General features: G+C 32.7%; 3 protein-coding genes across 3 annotated transcripts; 1 reads left to right on the forward strand and 2 right to left on the reverse strand.

Moving 5' to 3' along the window:
* The first annotated feature begins 3,921 nt into the window (after positions 1 to 3,921).
* On the forward strand, positions 3,922 to 4,432 carry LOC106433997 (uncharacterized protein At1g43920, Chloroplastic-like). Its single transcript, XM_048766967.1, has 2 exons — positions 3,922 to 4,038; positions 4,148 to 4,432. Exons 1-2 carry the CDS (start codon positions 3,922 to 3,924, stop codon positions 4,430 to 4,432), a joined length of 402 nt encoding a protein of 133 aa, XP_048622924.1.
* A 395-nt stretch (positions 4,433 to 4,827) lies between these two features.
* Positions 4,828 to 6,025, reverse strand: LOC125592002. Its single transcript, XM_048766968.1, has 4 exons — positions 6,020 to 6,025; positions 5,563 to 5,978; positions 5,010 to 5,502; positions 4,828 to 4,935 (listed from the first exon to the last, which is right to left on the reverse strand). Exons 1-4 carry the CDS (start codon positions 6,023 to 6,025, stop codon positions 4,828 to 4,830), a joined length of 1,023 nt encoding a protein of 340 aa, XP_048622925.1.
* Positions 4,922 to 7,995, reverse strand: LOC125591135. The gene is made up of 2 exons (XM_048764653.1): positions 5,010 to 7,995; positions 4,922 to 4,935 (listed from the first exon to the last, which is right to left on the reverse strand). Exon 1 carries the CDS (start codon positions 7,706 to 7,708, stop codon positions 6,032 to 6,034), a length of 1,677 nt encoding a protein of 558 aa, XP_048620610.1. The 5' UTR covers positions 7,709 to 7,995; the 3' UTR covers positions 4,922 to 4,935; positions 5,010 to 6,031.
* Between the last annotated feature and the right edge of the window lie 6,993 nt (positions 7,996 to 14,988).

The following is a 14,988-nucleotide window of genomic DNA, read 5'->3' on the forward strand; positions in this document are numbered from 1 at the left end:
CCTGGTAAAAATTCGAATCGGCGGAGAGATCTGGGAAGGTTTCGAGGGAGAGAGCGATGGAGACAGCTACGCCGAGAGATGGACGGAGAGATACACAGAGAGATCGAGGGAGAGAATAGACGGCGAGATGGACGGCAGATCCACGGAGAGATCGAGGGAGACAGCTACGGAGACAGCGACGGAGACAGCTACGCCTAGAGGTGTTTGATTGGGTTGAAATCGCCGTCGAGAGAGAGAGAAGGGAGAGGATGAGAATGACTTCGAGACGGTTTATTTCGCTTTCCCAACGCTAATCCGTGCTTCCCCTCCCACGATGACACGTGGCCTTAAGGACGCGAATTCAAAACTTCTTAATGAACATACGTTTGCTTCGGTTTTATGTTATTTTGATTTATTTTTAATGTTTTAATTCGTAACGACTTTGGTTAAGGACTGCGATGTTGATGCCCTTAGAGCATGATTATCGCTGCACGTTTTCATAGGCACAATTTTTTTTTCTTTTTTTTCTTTTTTTTTGGACTGATTAAAAAATTAAAAATTAAAAAGACAACCAATCGCGGGACGTCACGTGTCAGTAGGACCTGCGAATAGTGCAAGAAATATACCAAAATCGATCCTTATTTTCTCTCCTCTGTTACCGTTTTTAACCCAAAAAATGGACCCCACCACTTAAAACCCCTTATTGTAACCCGCGATAATCATGCTCTTAGTTTTTAAGTTCCATATCCGTTCCAGATAAATATATATATATATATATATATATATATACTTTTTGTTAAACTTGAAGTGTTTCAGGCCAAAACTCAGACTAATCATAAACCGAGTAAGAGTTAGAAATCTACGTTGTATAGAGTTAACAATTTCATACTTAGACTCCGCATAGTAACTAATTACCCTACATCGTACCATTATGAATAGTAATAAAAATCTCTATATATACTTTTGTATCTATATGTTTTTATTACTATTTGAATTGCATGCAGTTATCCCGCATATAACCATTAATACCTTTAAAGGAAATTAACCTATGGTCCGAACTGATACGACGATATCTCATATAGTGAAAACTAGTAAACCACAATGTGGTTAGATAAATATTTTTTGATGTAAAGATTTAGGTTTTGTTGACAAAATAGAAAGATGTATTATTCTAGTATAGAATTTCAAGAATAAATTTAACAAAAAGGTAATAAAAATTAAAGTAATAAAGTAGTATAATTATATTCCACACAGGAAACAAGGAAATCGATTATTTGTCTATATAAAATACATAGACAAAGATTTTAAAAAGGTTAACATGATCAGTGCCGGTCTATTAATTGAATGGCCTAAAGCACATAAAATTAATCATACAATAATATAATTAATTTAGCTAGTTAATTTTAAACACAAAGTAAATAGCTAAACAGAGTATTAATCCATTATGGATAGTTAAAAACACCTGATTTTTGTTATAAAACCTTGCTAATTAGAGAACTGAGCTAGAGACAGCTTAGAAATCAAAACCAAACAATTTTCACTATTAAAATCTTAGATAATGCAACACTTAATTTTTTGAGATAATTGGTAAAGTGAGACACTCTCAATTTTTATTTGTCCAGTAGGACTTTTGATCTTTTAATTTATTTTTGGTACATGTTTACCTTTTGTAGTGGAAAAAAATAACATTTTAAGTTTTAATTTTTTAAAAAAATATGAAAACTAGTAGAAACATAAGTAAGACTATCAGTATATTTTAAAAAAAAAAATTTATGTAACCATATTTTATTTTATGTCATAGCTAAGCATAGAATACTCATTTTTGTTGTCTATTTAGTTTAAAACTCGGATACAAAGTACATTACAATGATCTAAATAGGATATAAAACATAAACAAAATTTTCTTATTTATTATACTCCTACTCCTCCTAGAATTTGTTATATTTCATTATAGCCAAATAAATGTGGTCTACATCTACCTCGAATACATGTTGTAAAGTTTACTCTATAGTCCAACTTAGTTTTTTTATGTTTCATAACCTATTCTACATATAACCTTGGGGTCTGCTTGAGAAAAAAATATATATTCCACCTATTAGTCATCGTTCTAGTATGCGCGTATTTTATCTATTCCACCTAAATAAACAAAATGGAATTTACCATTTATTATCTTTCCTAAACATATTTTAAATCTACAGTAAATCTCACACAATATTTTATCTCCCATGTTTTTTCTCCAAGATCTTTCTTTCATTCGCACTATGTTTATCTTTCTTCTTTTTCCATCTCACCATTTATTCTTTCAATCCGCACAAACATGGTTCTTATCTGTCACACCCCGTTTTTCAAATTACAAAGTCTGTGGCCGATTTGAAAATGACCAAGAGAAGAGGGACCATTCTGATATTACGAGGAAGTCTGGAATGCATAATTGAATGATTTGGTTTATTTCGAGAGATCTTGTCCGCACATGAAGAAACTATGGGGCTGAAATGAAATGTATCAGAAGCTTAAGGACCCAATGGGCAAAAAGGAGAAACTCCACCATTGTTGCTCGAGCTTCCTCCGATGGCGATTGAAGATCCTGCGACCAGTGAGATTCCCCAGTCTTGATGTAAGGAGACTTCGTCGTGGCTGAGCAACTTTCGTGGAGGTTCGTGGCGAAGTGAAGATGACTCCGAGCTTCAAGACGGCTTATCAAAGAAGATGGTTGCGGTGGCTGAGATTGGTGAGCACACGCCGAGAGCTCGACATAGCAAGACGACGATATTGGTCCGGTGCTGCTAGTCGAAGATGAACAAACGACGACGGGGTGAGCTTGATGGCGGATTGGAGAAACGGTTCAGACCAGAGAGTCGGGCTTCAAGTTGGTGACCACAAACCGTCGATCTCTACGTCTCTAAATTTCGTCTTCAACCTTTTAATAAAACAATTAACAAATATTATATATTCTAGTTAAATTTAATTTAGATTAATTTAAGGATATAATGATATCAACAATAATTAACATTCTAATGAGATAAAAATATTAGATTAAGTTTTAAGGGGACAATCCCAAGTTCCAAGCGTCTCATTTTCCAATTTCTTTAATCTTTTATATACTAAATCACAAGTCACCTAATCAATAAAATTAAGACATGTGGCATGTTTTTTAAAAAAAAAAATCAATTATCCATCGAATTGGATAAAAGAATGGGAAATCGGCCAAAAAAACACTGAACTTTGCGGGAATTACCAAAAGAAACCTGGACATATGGGCTAGCCAATAAAATCCTGAACTTTTGTTGACTTTTCGGGTTTATTAAGAAACTTACGATTGACTGACCAGATAAACACATCGTTAACCGAGTTAACTGTTAATTAAGCGGACGTTAATTTTGGGTGTTAAAGTATACGACGTCGTTTCATCACTTTGTCTGATTAAAGACAAACGACGTCGTTTATATAGCTGTGTTATTAAAAATATGTGTTTCCTACGGCTCGAACTCGTGTACTCGGGTTTAATGGTAGGGGTTTTTGCCACTGAGCTAGTGGACTTTGCAATGGCTATACGAACACAATATCTTTTATTCTTCGAATCCGAGTTAAAGACAAATTAATGAAACGAGGCGTTTTACATTAACTTTTTTAGTAAAAAGATGGGGTTCCATCGACTCGAACTCGTGCACTCGGGTGTAATGGTAGGGGTTTTTGCCACTGAGCTAGTGGACTTTGCAATGGATATACGAACACAGTTTCTTTTATTCTCTTTGAATCCGAGTTAAATGAATCAAAAAGAGACGACGGTTTTCTCCTCCGATTGGTATAAACCCTAAATGGGCGAAATCATAAATCCAGTTCGCGATTCTCTTCGATCTCGTCCTTAAGAATCTCGATTCTCATCTCTCCTTCTTCGAGTATCGCATGATGAGTTCGGGTTGTGAGGATTCGTCTGTGAATACGATGGGAATTCGTGGTATCCCGGAGCAATGCGGTTGTGGTCGAAGAACTGGGATATACACATCAAAAACGAAGGTCAATCCAGGAAGAACTTTCTTTAGATGCCCAACGTTTCAAAATGTAAGTGTTTAATTTGATTGTGTTTAAGATAAGAACATAAGATTCAATGGCTAGGTAGTCAGTGAGAAATTGTTTGAATATAAAGATTGTTTTCATGATTTGTGTCTAGGATCACTTGTATAAATGGGAAGATGAAGCTGTCTACGAAGAGGTTCAAGATGCATTGCCAAAAGTTGAATGCTTTTCAGATGTTATGAAAATTAAAATGGAGATCGAAAACATGAAAACCGTGGAGGAAGACTTGAAAGAAGATGTCAGGAAGGCGAGCAATGAACTTAAGAAGCTGAATGTGATCATGAAAGTGGGTTTTTCGGTGGTTTGTTTAGGCGTTGTGATATGTCTTGTGTTGATCATGTTTGACAAAGCAGATGGGTTGTCTATGAATAGCTACTAGGAGACTGTTTATGTAAGGCTATGTTTATGTAAGAATCATGGTTCATGTAAGGCTATGTTTTAAGACAATGTTTCAGTAATGTTTATGTTTTACTTCTTGATTGTTTATAGAAGGACAAATGCACCATTGAACAGACCATCAAGATAAACAACATGATGAAAACACAAAGATAATAACCAAGACTATCTTCATTGAGAGTTTCAAATTAAAATAGCAGGAAAAGAAGAAAGAAAAAGGTAGTTCTTGTTCCAAAAGCATTCAGACAGAGACACCATCATAAACAACAGACAACGAAAGCATTCAGACAGAGACCATCATAAACAACACACAAGCATCTAAAAAAACCATCTTCCCCACGATGCTGTCTGTGATGCTTCAGCTTGTGAGGATTGACCTTATGAAGATTGAGGAACTTCCCATGGTGATGCTTGAGCTTCTGAGGATTGATTTTGTGAGGTTTGAGCTTCTGAGGATTGAGCTTGGGACTCACCAAAGTGTAGTCCCTGCAACATATAAATGAATTGTTAGACACATTACCGAGAGCTAAAAACAATGAGATAGAAACTAAGACCCTAACCTGATATTTCCTTGGTCTGCCTCTTGGTTTCTTAGGTGGGCTCTCAACAAAAGCCTTCCGACATGTATTCTTGTAGTGCCCTTCTTCTTTGCAATTAGAGCATGTCATTACCCTGTTCGCACGACTCAGCTTGGTAGTAGACACTGTCTCATTGGTTCCCTTCTTTCGATCATGGTTTTTAGGCCTACCAGGCTTGCCATTTCGATTAGGTGGTGGAATCACACCTAATCTATTGGTCCGAGGCCACTCTATCATCCCATTTACAGGTATGATCCCAAAACTGTAGGTTTCACGCCACTTAGAGGTTGTGTAGAAAGGAGCAACAAATTCAGAGAGTTTTCTTCCCACGCCAAGGATGACCTTAGCAGCATGGATGCAAGGAATACCATTCATTTGCCAGCTTCGACATGCACAAGTCTCATTCTCCAAATTCACCACATATGACTGGTCTCTATCTTCCACCTCAGTCTCTGGCCCAATTGCCCAACGCAGACTACATTATTTTGACTTCTTCTCAACCATGTCTAACTCTTTATGTGTCTTCGGGGTGAACCTAGTCTTCCTGTCCTTAGCCATCTTAGACCTATTGTAGTTCCTAGTCATACATTGACACCTTATCTCCTCTAACATGTCTAGCAGAGGTTTCTTCCTAGGCTCCCTGATGGTCTTGTTGAAGGACTCACACAAGTTATTCAGATTATCATTGCAGTAGGAGCCTATCTTGAAGAAAGCTCTAGACCAAGTCTCTGGCTTTGTCTTTATCAGAGATGCATGTGCGCCAGGATCATAGTTCTTAAGCTCGTCCATGTTGTAGTTGAACATACCAGGAGTGTAGCTCCTTGCAATGAACCAGAAGAACCTCTGTAACCTTAGATCTTTTCCACCTTTCCTCCAGTTCTCGTAGATATGGCGACAACACTGTCTATGCTCAGCTTCTGGAAGGAGGGTATGAACTGCTTTCATTAATCCCTACAAGATCAGAAAACAAAAATCAGAAACAAGAATCAAACATTCATTGAGTATCATGAAAGCAAAGTGTTTACCTTTTGGTTGTCAGACATTATAACAAAGCCGTTCCCATTTTCCAATCCCAAATCCAAGGCCAAACGCTTCACAAACCAATCCCAGTTTGTATCATTCTCTATCTCCACTACAGCCCAAGCAATAGGGACAATCCTATTGTCTCCATCTCTTCCAACCGCAGCCAACAACTGTCCCTTGATGTCCCATTTCAAAAAGGCTCCATCTAAGCCAATAACAGGCCTACAAGTCTTCTTCCATGCTTCCTTTTGTGCTTGGAAACACATGTAGAGTCTGTAGAACCGCTGCTTGGTTCCAACCGTGGCTCCTGGTATGGTCTCAATTTCCATGGTTGATCCAGGATTGCTCCTCAATATCTCTGCTTGGTAATCCCAGATTTTATCAAAATGCTCCTCATGGGTCTTCCTCCTTTCTTTCATCACCTTCGTCTTGGCCTTAATGCATGAGTTTTCTAAAACTTCCATCTTATACTCCCTCAATATCTCAGCCTGTATCTCCTTTACCGTGAGCTTAGGATTCAGCCTTAACCTCTCAGCAAATAGACTTGCAATTGCTGACCTCTTAAGTATCTTCGAATACCCTGTCCTCTCACACTTATGGTCATTGACGTATGTCTTTACCATCAACTTCTGTTTCCTCCTATCATACGAACAGTAGACCATCCAGGGACAAGGAGACTCATCATCTCTCATCTCAGCGGCACATTTTGCACCCATCTTCAAGCTACTGGATCTGTAGTACTTGATGTTGTATCTGGTTTTCAGGGTATACCTCAGACAAGCATGTTTGAAGTCCTCAGCATCTGAAAATGTCTTGCCTAGCTGAAGGAGCTCCTCTGGATCAGTGTCTTCTCTATAAGCTTGCGCAGGTCTCATCTCCTCTTCATTCTCATCATCTGATGACAGAGGATCAGGGATTTTATCATCATCCCATGCATCATCATCGCCTTCGTCTTCATCAACCTCACAGTCATCATTTTTTGCTTTATCACCAAAATAAAGACTCAAATCTGTACAACCAACTTCCTCAATGCCAGCAATACCGTTCTCATCTTCCCTACCATCATCACCTATATCCCCAAATTCCTCAATCTGGAGAAATTCTTCTCTGTCATCACCATCATCACCTAGACTCCTCTCCGAGTTTACCTTCTGCTTCTTCGATTGTCTAGGAGACACAGGCGACCCACCAGATGAAGTTCCCCGCCTTGTCTTCTTCGCAACTGTTGATGCCAACATCTCAGTCTCTGGCCATTCTTCTCTGTCATCACCAGAAGGAGCCACATTTACCTTCTGCTTCTTCGAAAATCTAGGAGACAGAGTTGAACCACGCCTCGTGGCCTTCACCGGAGATGACGCAGGCGACCCATATGAAGTTCCCCTCCTCGTGGTCTTCTCCGGAGATGACGCAGGCGACCCATATGAAGTTCTCCGCCTAGTCTTCGACGCCTTCGACACCTCTGTAGATGCCAACATTGATATCCCTTCAACGCTTTTACGAATCCTCGATCTCTCCAGCGATGGCAAACTCACAGAAGCATCGCGTTCTCCACCCTTCTTCGACTCTTGAACCGCTTCGTCACTCCCGTAATCGAAATTCCTCATCGCTCCGAAAATCATTACCTCCTTTCCATTCCTTGTGAACTTCATCTTTACCATCTCTACAAGAGAAATCCCCAAATCGATTTGAGAAATTAGGGTTACGTTCAAACACGGGTTTCATTTTGTTTGATTGCAATCAAACACATCTTTTGATCAATAAAAATAAACATGTGTGATAACCTTCCGAAAAGTCCACTAGCTCAGTGGCAATACCCCCTTACGACCACGAGTGCACGGGTTCGAGTCCAGGCAGCAACAACAATTTTAATTAAGCAAAACGACGTCGTCTTGAGATTTTGTGTTTAACAAAACAACTGAATGAAACGACGTAGTTTCACTAAACGGCAGTAATTAACGGTGAGTTAACACTGTCTTAACTGTCGGTTAACGGTATGTTAATTTGGTTAGTCAACCGTAAGTTTGTGAATTAACTAAAAAAGTCAACAAAAAATCGGGGTTTTATTGGTCAGGTTCGAGTACAGGTTTCTTTTGGCAATTCCCGCAAAGTTCAGTGTTTTTTTGGCCGATTTCTCATAAAAAAATCTAGGGAAAATTTGGAAAAATAACTTTAGATGAGATTATATTTTGAAAACTACACCATGTCTAATTATTTTTTGAAAACTACACTTATTTATAAGTGAAATGACTAAACTATCCAATTTTAATATTTATACTTATCTGATATCTTAACTAATAATTTTAATTTTAAACATAAAACAGTACGTTTAAAATTTTATCAACAATCAATTTTTTATTTTTTCCTTTTCAGAAAATATTATTATATCTAATATATTACAACAATATAAAGTAGATAATTTTCACTCACAATTTCCTAAACAAACGTTACAACATATATCATCACAATTTAACCATATCCCTTTCCATAGGATCCTTTAATTAACAAAAACAATTAGTTAATGATGCATATAACTTATTTACTAAATAGCTAAATGATCTCTTCTTTTGCCCAGAAGCGTGTTTTTGTTTTGTTATACTCACATACGATATACACACATGCAACGACCCAGATAAAAAAACAAAGGTCTGAGAATCAAATAGTGCCTCGATGTATTTCTTCTCTCTATATCACAATTTATTATTTACTGTAAATTTCATCTTGGATTAGGACAAGACAAATTTTTAGAAGAGATGATCTTTTGCGAACTTAAAGCACAGGAAGCGCATAGGAACCCTTATCGTAATTTTTGACCGTTCTTACAACGTGAAATTGTGTACTTTAATTATGTAAAAATGGATGAACAGACAGAGAAAAGAGATTCAATTCATTTATCATCTTCTGTCATAAAAATACTAAGTGGCAGTAACTTCAACAATGGAAATACCATCATAGGTCACGAATAATAGTTGAAAACAATAAAACTATTAATATAATAACTTTATTTCTATTAGTTTAATTATAATACTATTTTCAAATTTTGAATTAATTAATAAATTTATAAACTAGAACTTAAATTAGGGTAAAAAAGCCTTATCACATACAAGAAAGTGTATTTTTCAAAAATGGAAAAAATGAAATGTATTTTTCAAATTTTAAAACATAATTAGAGTATTTTTCAAATTATCCCAAAAATCTAACTCAATTACAAAATAAATAACTGTAAAAAAACTATCTCCAACAACAAAAAACTCCACGATCCTTGATTCATGGTACAGTTCAAACTGTTTTATTTCCTATATAACTTTCAGTTAATTAATCATCTTTTTTATTTGCTCTTCCCATCGTCATCTCCTCAACATATTTTTGGGTTTTGAGTGCAGTGACAGAGACGGGTATAGATTTCTGACTATTATTTTCCAAATTGTTGCTCAAAAAAAAAAAAAAAAAAAATCATTTTCTCCTTCTCAAAGTAATACTCTCTTATCTTTTTGTGTGATTTAAGCAAAACAAAGAAAGACCGTGATGTGAATTTCAGACTTTCAAGGAAGAGAGGAGATATACAGAATTGGGTTTCTTCAATTGAACCAATAGCCTCTTTTATATTTGTCGATTTATTTGATTTGATTTTCTTTTTGTTTATTTAATTTTCCTTTTCAGATTACTACTGGTGGTTGACAGGTTCGTAGATTTTTTGAAGAAAAGACAACGAATCTGCACAAATAGATTGATCATGGAAATACTAGGGTAAATATTTTTGCATTTTTCTTCCAGTTAAGATGAGAAGTTTTAATGTTACTGAGTTTTTGGTTTATTATGGATATAGGGCAAAGAGAAAAAGACTAGCTCAACGTGACATTAAGAAACGCCATATCAGTCCTGCTATATGGACAAGATTAAGGTAATAATAGAGGTATTTTAGCTTACTTTCGTTGTAATTTTCTAGATATACTATTCCATACAAACTATGGCATTGCAAATAAAAATTAACACTCTTCAGCAAATCTTAGCACCCATGAAATGTAATCTTAATACATATGTAAATTAAGGAATTATTTACCCGTACGTGGTACGGGATCAAACACTAATTTTTAGACAATTTGGGAGTTAAATAAAATGGTTCATGCATATGAAGAGACAGACTTGGTCAATATTCAATTAGTCTAACCGGTTCAAGTAAACTTTATATTTATTATATTTCATAAGACATATTTTGAAAAAAGTTGTTTACAAAAGATATATATATATATATATATATATTTGCTTTTCTTATGCAAATTTTTATTAGATAATAATAATAAACTAGATTAAGATCCGCGCCTTGCGCGGGATAAACATTATATATATAAATTATTTTATGTATTATATGTTCTTATTATGAAATAATAAATATATATTGAATAATTAAAAGTTAGTAACTATTACATATATAATTAAATTGGTGCGAACGTATAAATCAATTTTATTAATCCAAACATTTTTTTAAAAAAAAATTGATAGGATATGTAATTAAATTTAAATGATATTAACATACATAGTATATTTTTAATATTAATGTCTATTTTTTTTAAATGATGCTTTCGACTCATATGTTTTTTTTTATCATGTGTATTTTTAATAGCAAAAACTTTAAATTACTGATAACAAAATTTTCATTGTGGGATTAATAATTTTAGTAATTGATAATTTAAAAAAATTTATCAATTTTAGTTCAAAACTTTTATCAAAAAAATATTCAAAGTAAATTTTGAAACTAAAATATTTATTTATTCAATATGGTTTATAGTTTAATTTAGAATGATATATATACATATATATTTTAAATCTTACTGATTAATTAAATTAGACTTTTATTTATATGATTTTGTAATCATTTGTATTTTGTCATAACAAAAATTTTAAACCATGGATCGCAAAATTTGAATGTGAGACTTTTAACAGTTTTAGTAATTTATAGTCATTTTTTTAAAAATTCAAAATATAAAATATACAGAAAAATCTAAATTTTTATAATATGGTTATTGTGTTTTTTAAAAATTATTTTAATAGTTTTAAATTAAACAAATTTGATAGAAGATACATTTTTTATAAGATCTTTATTATTCAAAATCATTAATTGTCATATATACTTTACCCACATTAGGCAATTCTGTAATCTTTATTTAATGAAATAATAAATGACATTAATAATGAATTTATGGTTAGTTTAGTAAAAAGCTTATTATATAATTAGATGGACCAACGTATTTCTCTAATAATTCTAAGAATCATCCTAGTGATGACATGTGGCTACAAAAAGAAGTTGTAATGTTTCACAAATAATATATATGAGATTAGAAATTTTGAAAACTTGATGTTTATTAATTTCCTATTGATTTAAAATTATGAAAATAGATAAACAAACAAAATAATTTATCAGAATTAAATATGTTTTTTAATATGTATGAATTTTTTTAAACATAAACATTTTGCACTAGTGAATAACTAACTAAAATTACATGATGGACCAGAGGTCAATAACTAACTAAAATTAAATGATGGGACCAGAGGTCATTAGCTCAACTGGAAAGGATTCCGACCATTGTGTTAAAGGTCTCCAGATGGGACGAAACTAATATTAGATGATGCGGTTTCGGATCTGGGGATTAGGGTTTCCACCCGAACTTCCTGATAAAAAAAAAAAGAATAACTAACTAAAACTAAAAACTTATAAATGATGGTTTTACGAAAATACCTTCTTGAACGCATGTATATGCACATTGAATGATGTGAGGATGACGTCAAACGGCTTGAGGTGATAGTTGGTATTTGTAAAGGTTGTGACAATACAGTACTATATACACGTGCTGAAAGTAAAGGCTTTTTTGGTTCTGGAGAGGAGTAGTTCCAGTAGTTTGGTTTTCCTTCGATAATTAATATGAATATTTTTTATAATGTTTGCTCTGTACTGAATAATTAAGTTTAGGATAATCTCTCTCTCGCAAAGTCATCTTGAATGTAGAGTTAATGTTCCTATAGGAACTAAGCATTTTAACTATTAGATGCTAGAAAAGTATTTGATCTGTCTAAACGATCGAAAGGATTAGTCATATTTCTGTGAATCATAAATTTGTGACAGAGAATAAAAACTTACTAAAATCTACGTTTAAGTTTCTCAGGTTAAATATTTTTAAATTTGTATTATTATTTAACGTTCTATGGGAGCTATTCGCCATCAATACAGTGAACCCCTGTTCGGCATCGCGCTACGTGTTATCCGTGCGGTGACCCTGGACCTAGCGAATTGTTAAAAAATCGGGATAAACTCGGAGTATACATGGAGAGTAATTTTTGATAAATTATTAATTAATTTTATATAGGTAAAATTTTATAAAATGCCAAGTTTTGGTAACTTACTAACTATCTAACTATCAGTTCAGTAACTAACTACCTATCAATTTTATAAAATGCCAAGTTTCTTCACTAACCACCTAAAGAAACTAAGCTTTAGTATCTAACTAAATATCAAATCAAATTATATAAAAAGCTTTGGCCTCACGTTTGTAGCTGCCAATATGTTTATTTTAATAACGTTACAGTAGATGGACAGAAAAAAATGGGCCAGTGTTGGTTACTTGTCAAAAAAAGCGCTTCACGTTTTATATATTATACGGCCGTATAATTTTATTCCACGTTCAACTCGGCAAAAAATCGGACAACCGTATAATGCATCCGAATTAGTGTTATTCGCCACAGTCATCATCTACTTAAACACAGACGATTACGTGGCTAGGCGGCCGCGTTTTAAAATAGTGCAGTGAACTAACGATGAATCATGTGGATAGGACCGGTTTGGAGGATAAACAATCTAAACTATTGATAAGAGGAAAATGGTGAATCAGGTGTATAGTTTTATTTAATATTTTCATATTGCATTTTTTATTTGCATTTATATGTAAATAGATCTTCCAGTTATTGTAATAGTAATATTTGTAATCATTTCTCTGGTTCGAACCCCGCTGGCCACACGGATATGAGCTATTGCTTTCGGTTCATTTGAATGTCCAGGAGAGGGTATATCCATGGACTGTACTTTCACCCGGGGGTTAGGTCTGTGTCTTTAATAGACCCGGGTTTAACCATTTTTTTTCAAAAAAAAATATTTGTAAGGATTTTATATTACTAATGAAACTTTTATTAATAGATATATTGATTAATTGTTAATAATAATTATTTTAAAATGTGAAATTAATATTAACAAATAATTTTAGTAGAGTTATTATTGATTATAGTCAATTTTTATGATAATCAATTTTTATGATAATATTGACTAATATTGGTATATAATTACCTTCATGAAGTTATCTTCAATATTTTTTTAATATTGACTAATATTGGTATATAATTACCTTCATGGAGTATTTCAGTTAGTTTATATAAAAAAATAAATCTAATTGATATTATAATTATATATATAATATTAAATAAAAACATAAATATATGTTTTAAAATTTTTGGTTAAAGCATCTAAAATATTTACTCGGGTCTGCATGTGGGTACTACATACTATGATTGTATTGATAACGTTTGGTTGGAAGAGAATGCAATTTGTCGTTAGCATTTAATTTAAATCTAGTGTACCATTTCCAATTTACTTTATCAACCAGTTTACATTAAGTGCCTGAACATGATAAACTCGTGACCCTCATAAAAAAAATATTTATACGTGATACGCATCTAAAGTTATAATTCTATTTTATCACAACTTCTTTTTGTGTGTTTTTTTTTTAAATGGACATTCTCTAGAAAATTTTATTTCATTTATTTTTAACTAATATTTTAGCATCAGTAATATATCACATCTTATATAATCCACAAATAAAACAACTTCACCTATAAAATTGTCTCAAGTTTACTTTAACTATAAAAAAATTGTTGACAAAAAATCTAACAAAATATTACTAAAATTTTTAAATAAGTTTTTTAAATAATGCATTAATTTCATAATTGGTAGTACAATATGATTCAAATTAATGTTAATTAAGATTTTATTATAAAAAATATTTGTATGCTATTTCCGTAAACTTTTTAATTATAGTTTATATTATAATAAAATAAAAGTAATATATGAATTAAATATAAAAATTATATTAAATTGATAAATTAACTTATTTTATTTATTAACAATATTTAATTAAAATATCATTCACAATTAAAATGGGTAAAATTCTTAAAATATGTATAAATTTTCCTAAAATAATAATTATAAATTATTTAAACATAACAATATATTACTTATAAAATCCTGCTATATATGTTTAAATGGTAGATGCTAAAGTGTATTTTAGAAACAAAAAAGAAATATAAATGATCCTGAATAAATATATGTTTTATAGTATAACTAAATAAATTTTAAAAATATTTCTTTATATGCAAAATATAGAAATTAAAAATATTGTTTTAAAGGGATTATCTCTTTGATTATTTCAGATTATGAATTTATTTTACCAAATTTGAAATTATATTAGTATGTAATAAGAATTAATAACAAAATAAAATGTATAAAAAAATTTTATATTAATAATGTCAAATAAAAAACCTATGTAATAATTATATTATATCAAATTAGGTTATACATTTTTAAAATGTATAAACCCGCATGGCGTGCGGATCAAACTCTAGTTTATATTTAAAATTGGTAACTCACTTAATTCTGATCAGTATATTGTGTTTAGATTTTTTTTTTTTTTGTCTTCAACTATTACAGACTCATACGGACTCTGTAAACCAAACCGGGTGATCTGCATCCATGTGAACGACAAAAGACGGTTGCTTCCTAGCACTGCGTGCTAGTCTATCCGCCATTGTATTTTGCGTCCTTGGTATATAGATGATCTCTGATCTGGTGAAGCTCTCTTTTAGGGTCTTGACATCCTCCAAGTAATTCGCAAAAGCTGGCCAT

Source organism: Brassica napus, chromosome C8 (assembly GCF_020379485.1).
Source record: "Brassica napus cultivar Da-Ae chromosome C8, Da-Ae, whole genome shotgun sequence".
Lineage (NCBI taxonomy): Eukaryota > Viridiplantae > Streptophyta > Magnoliopsida > Brassicales > Brassicaceae > Brassica > Brassica napus.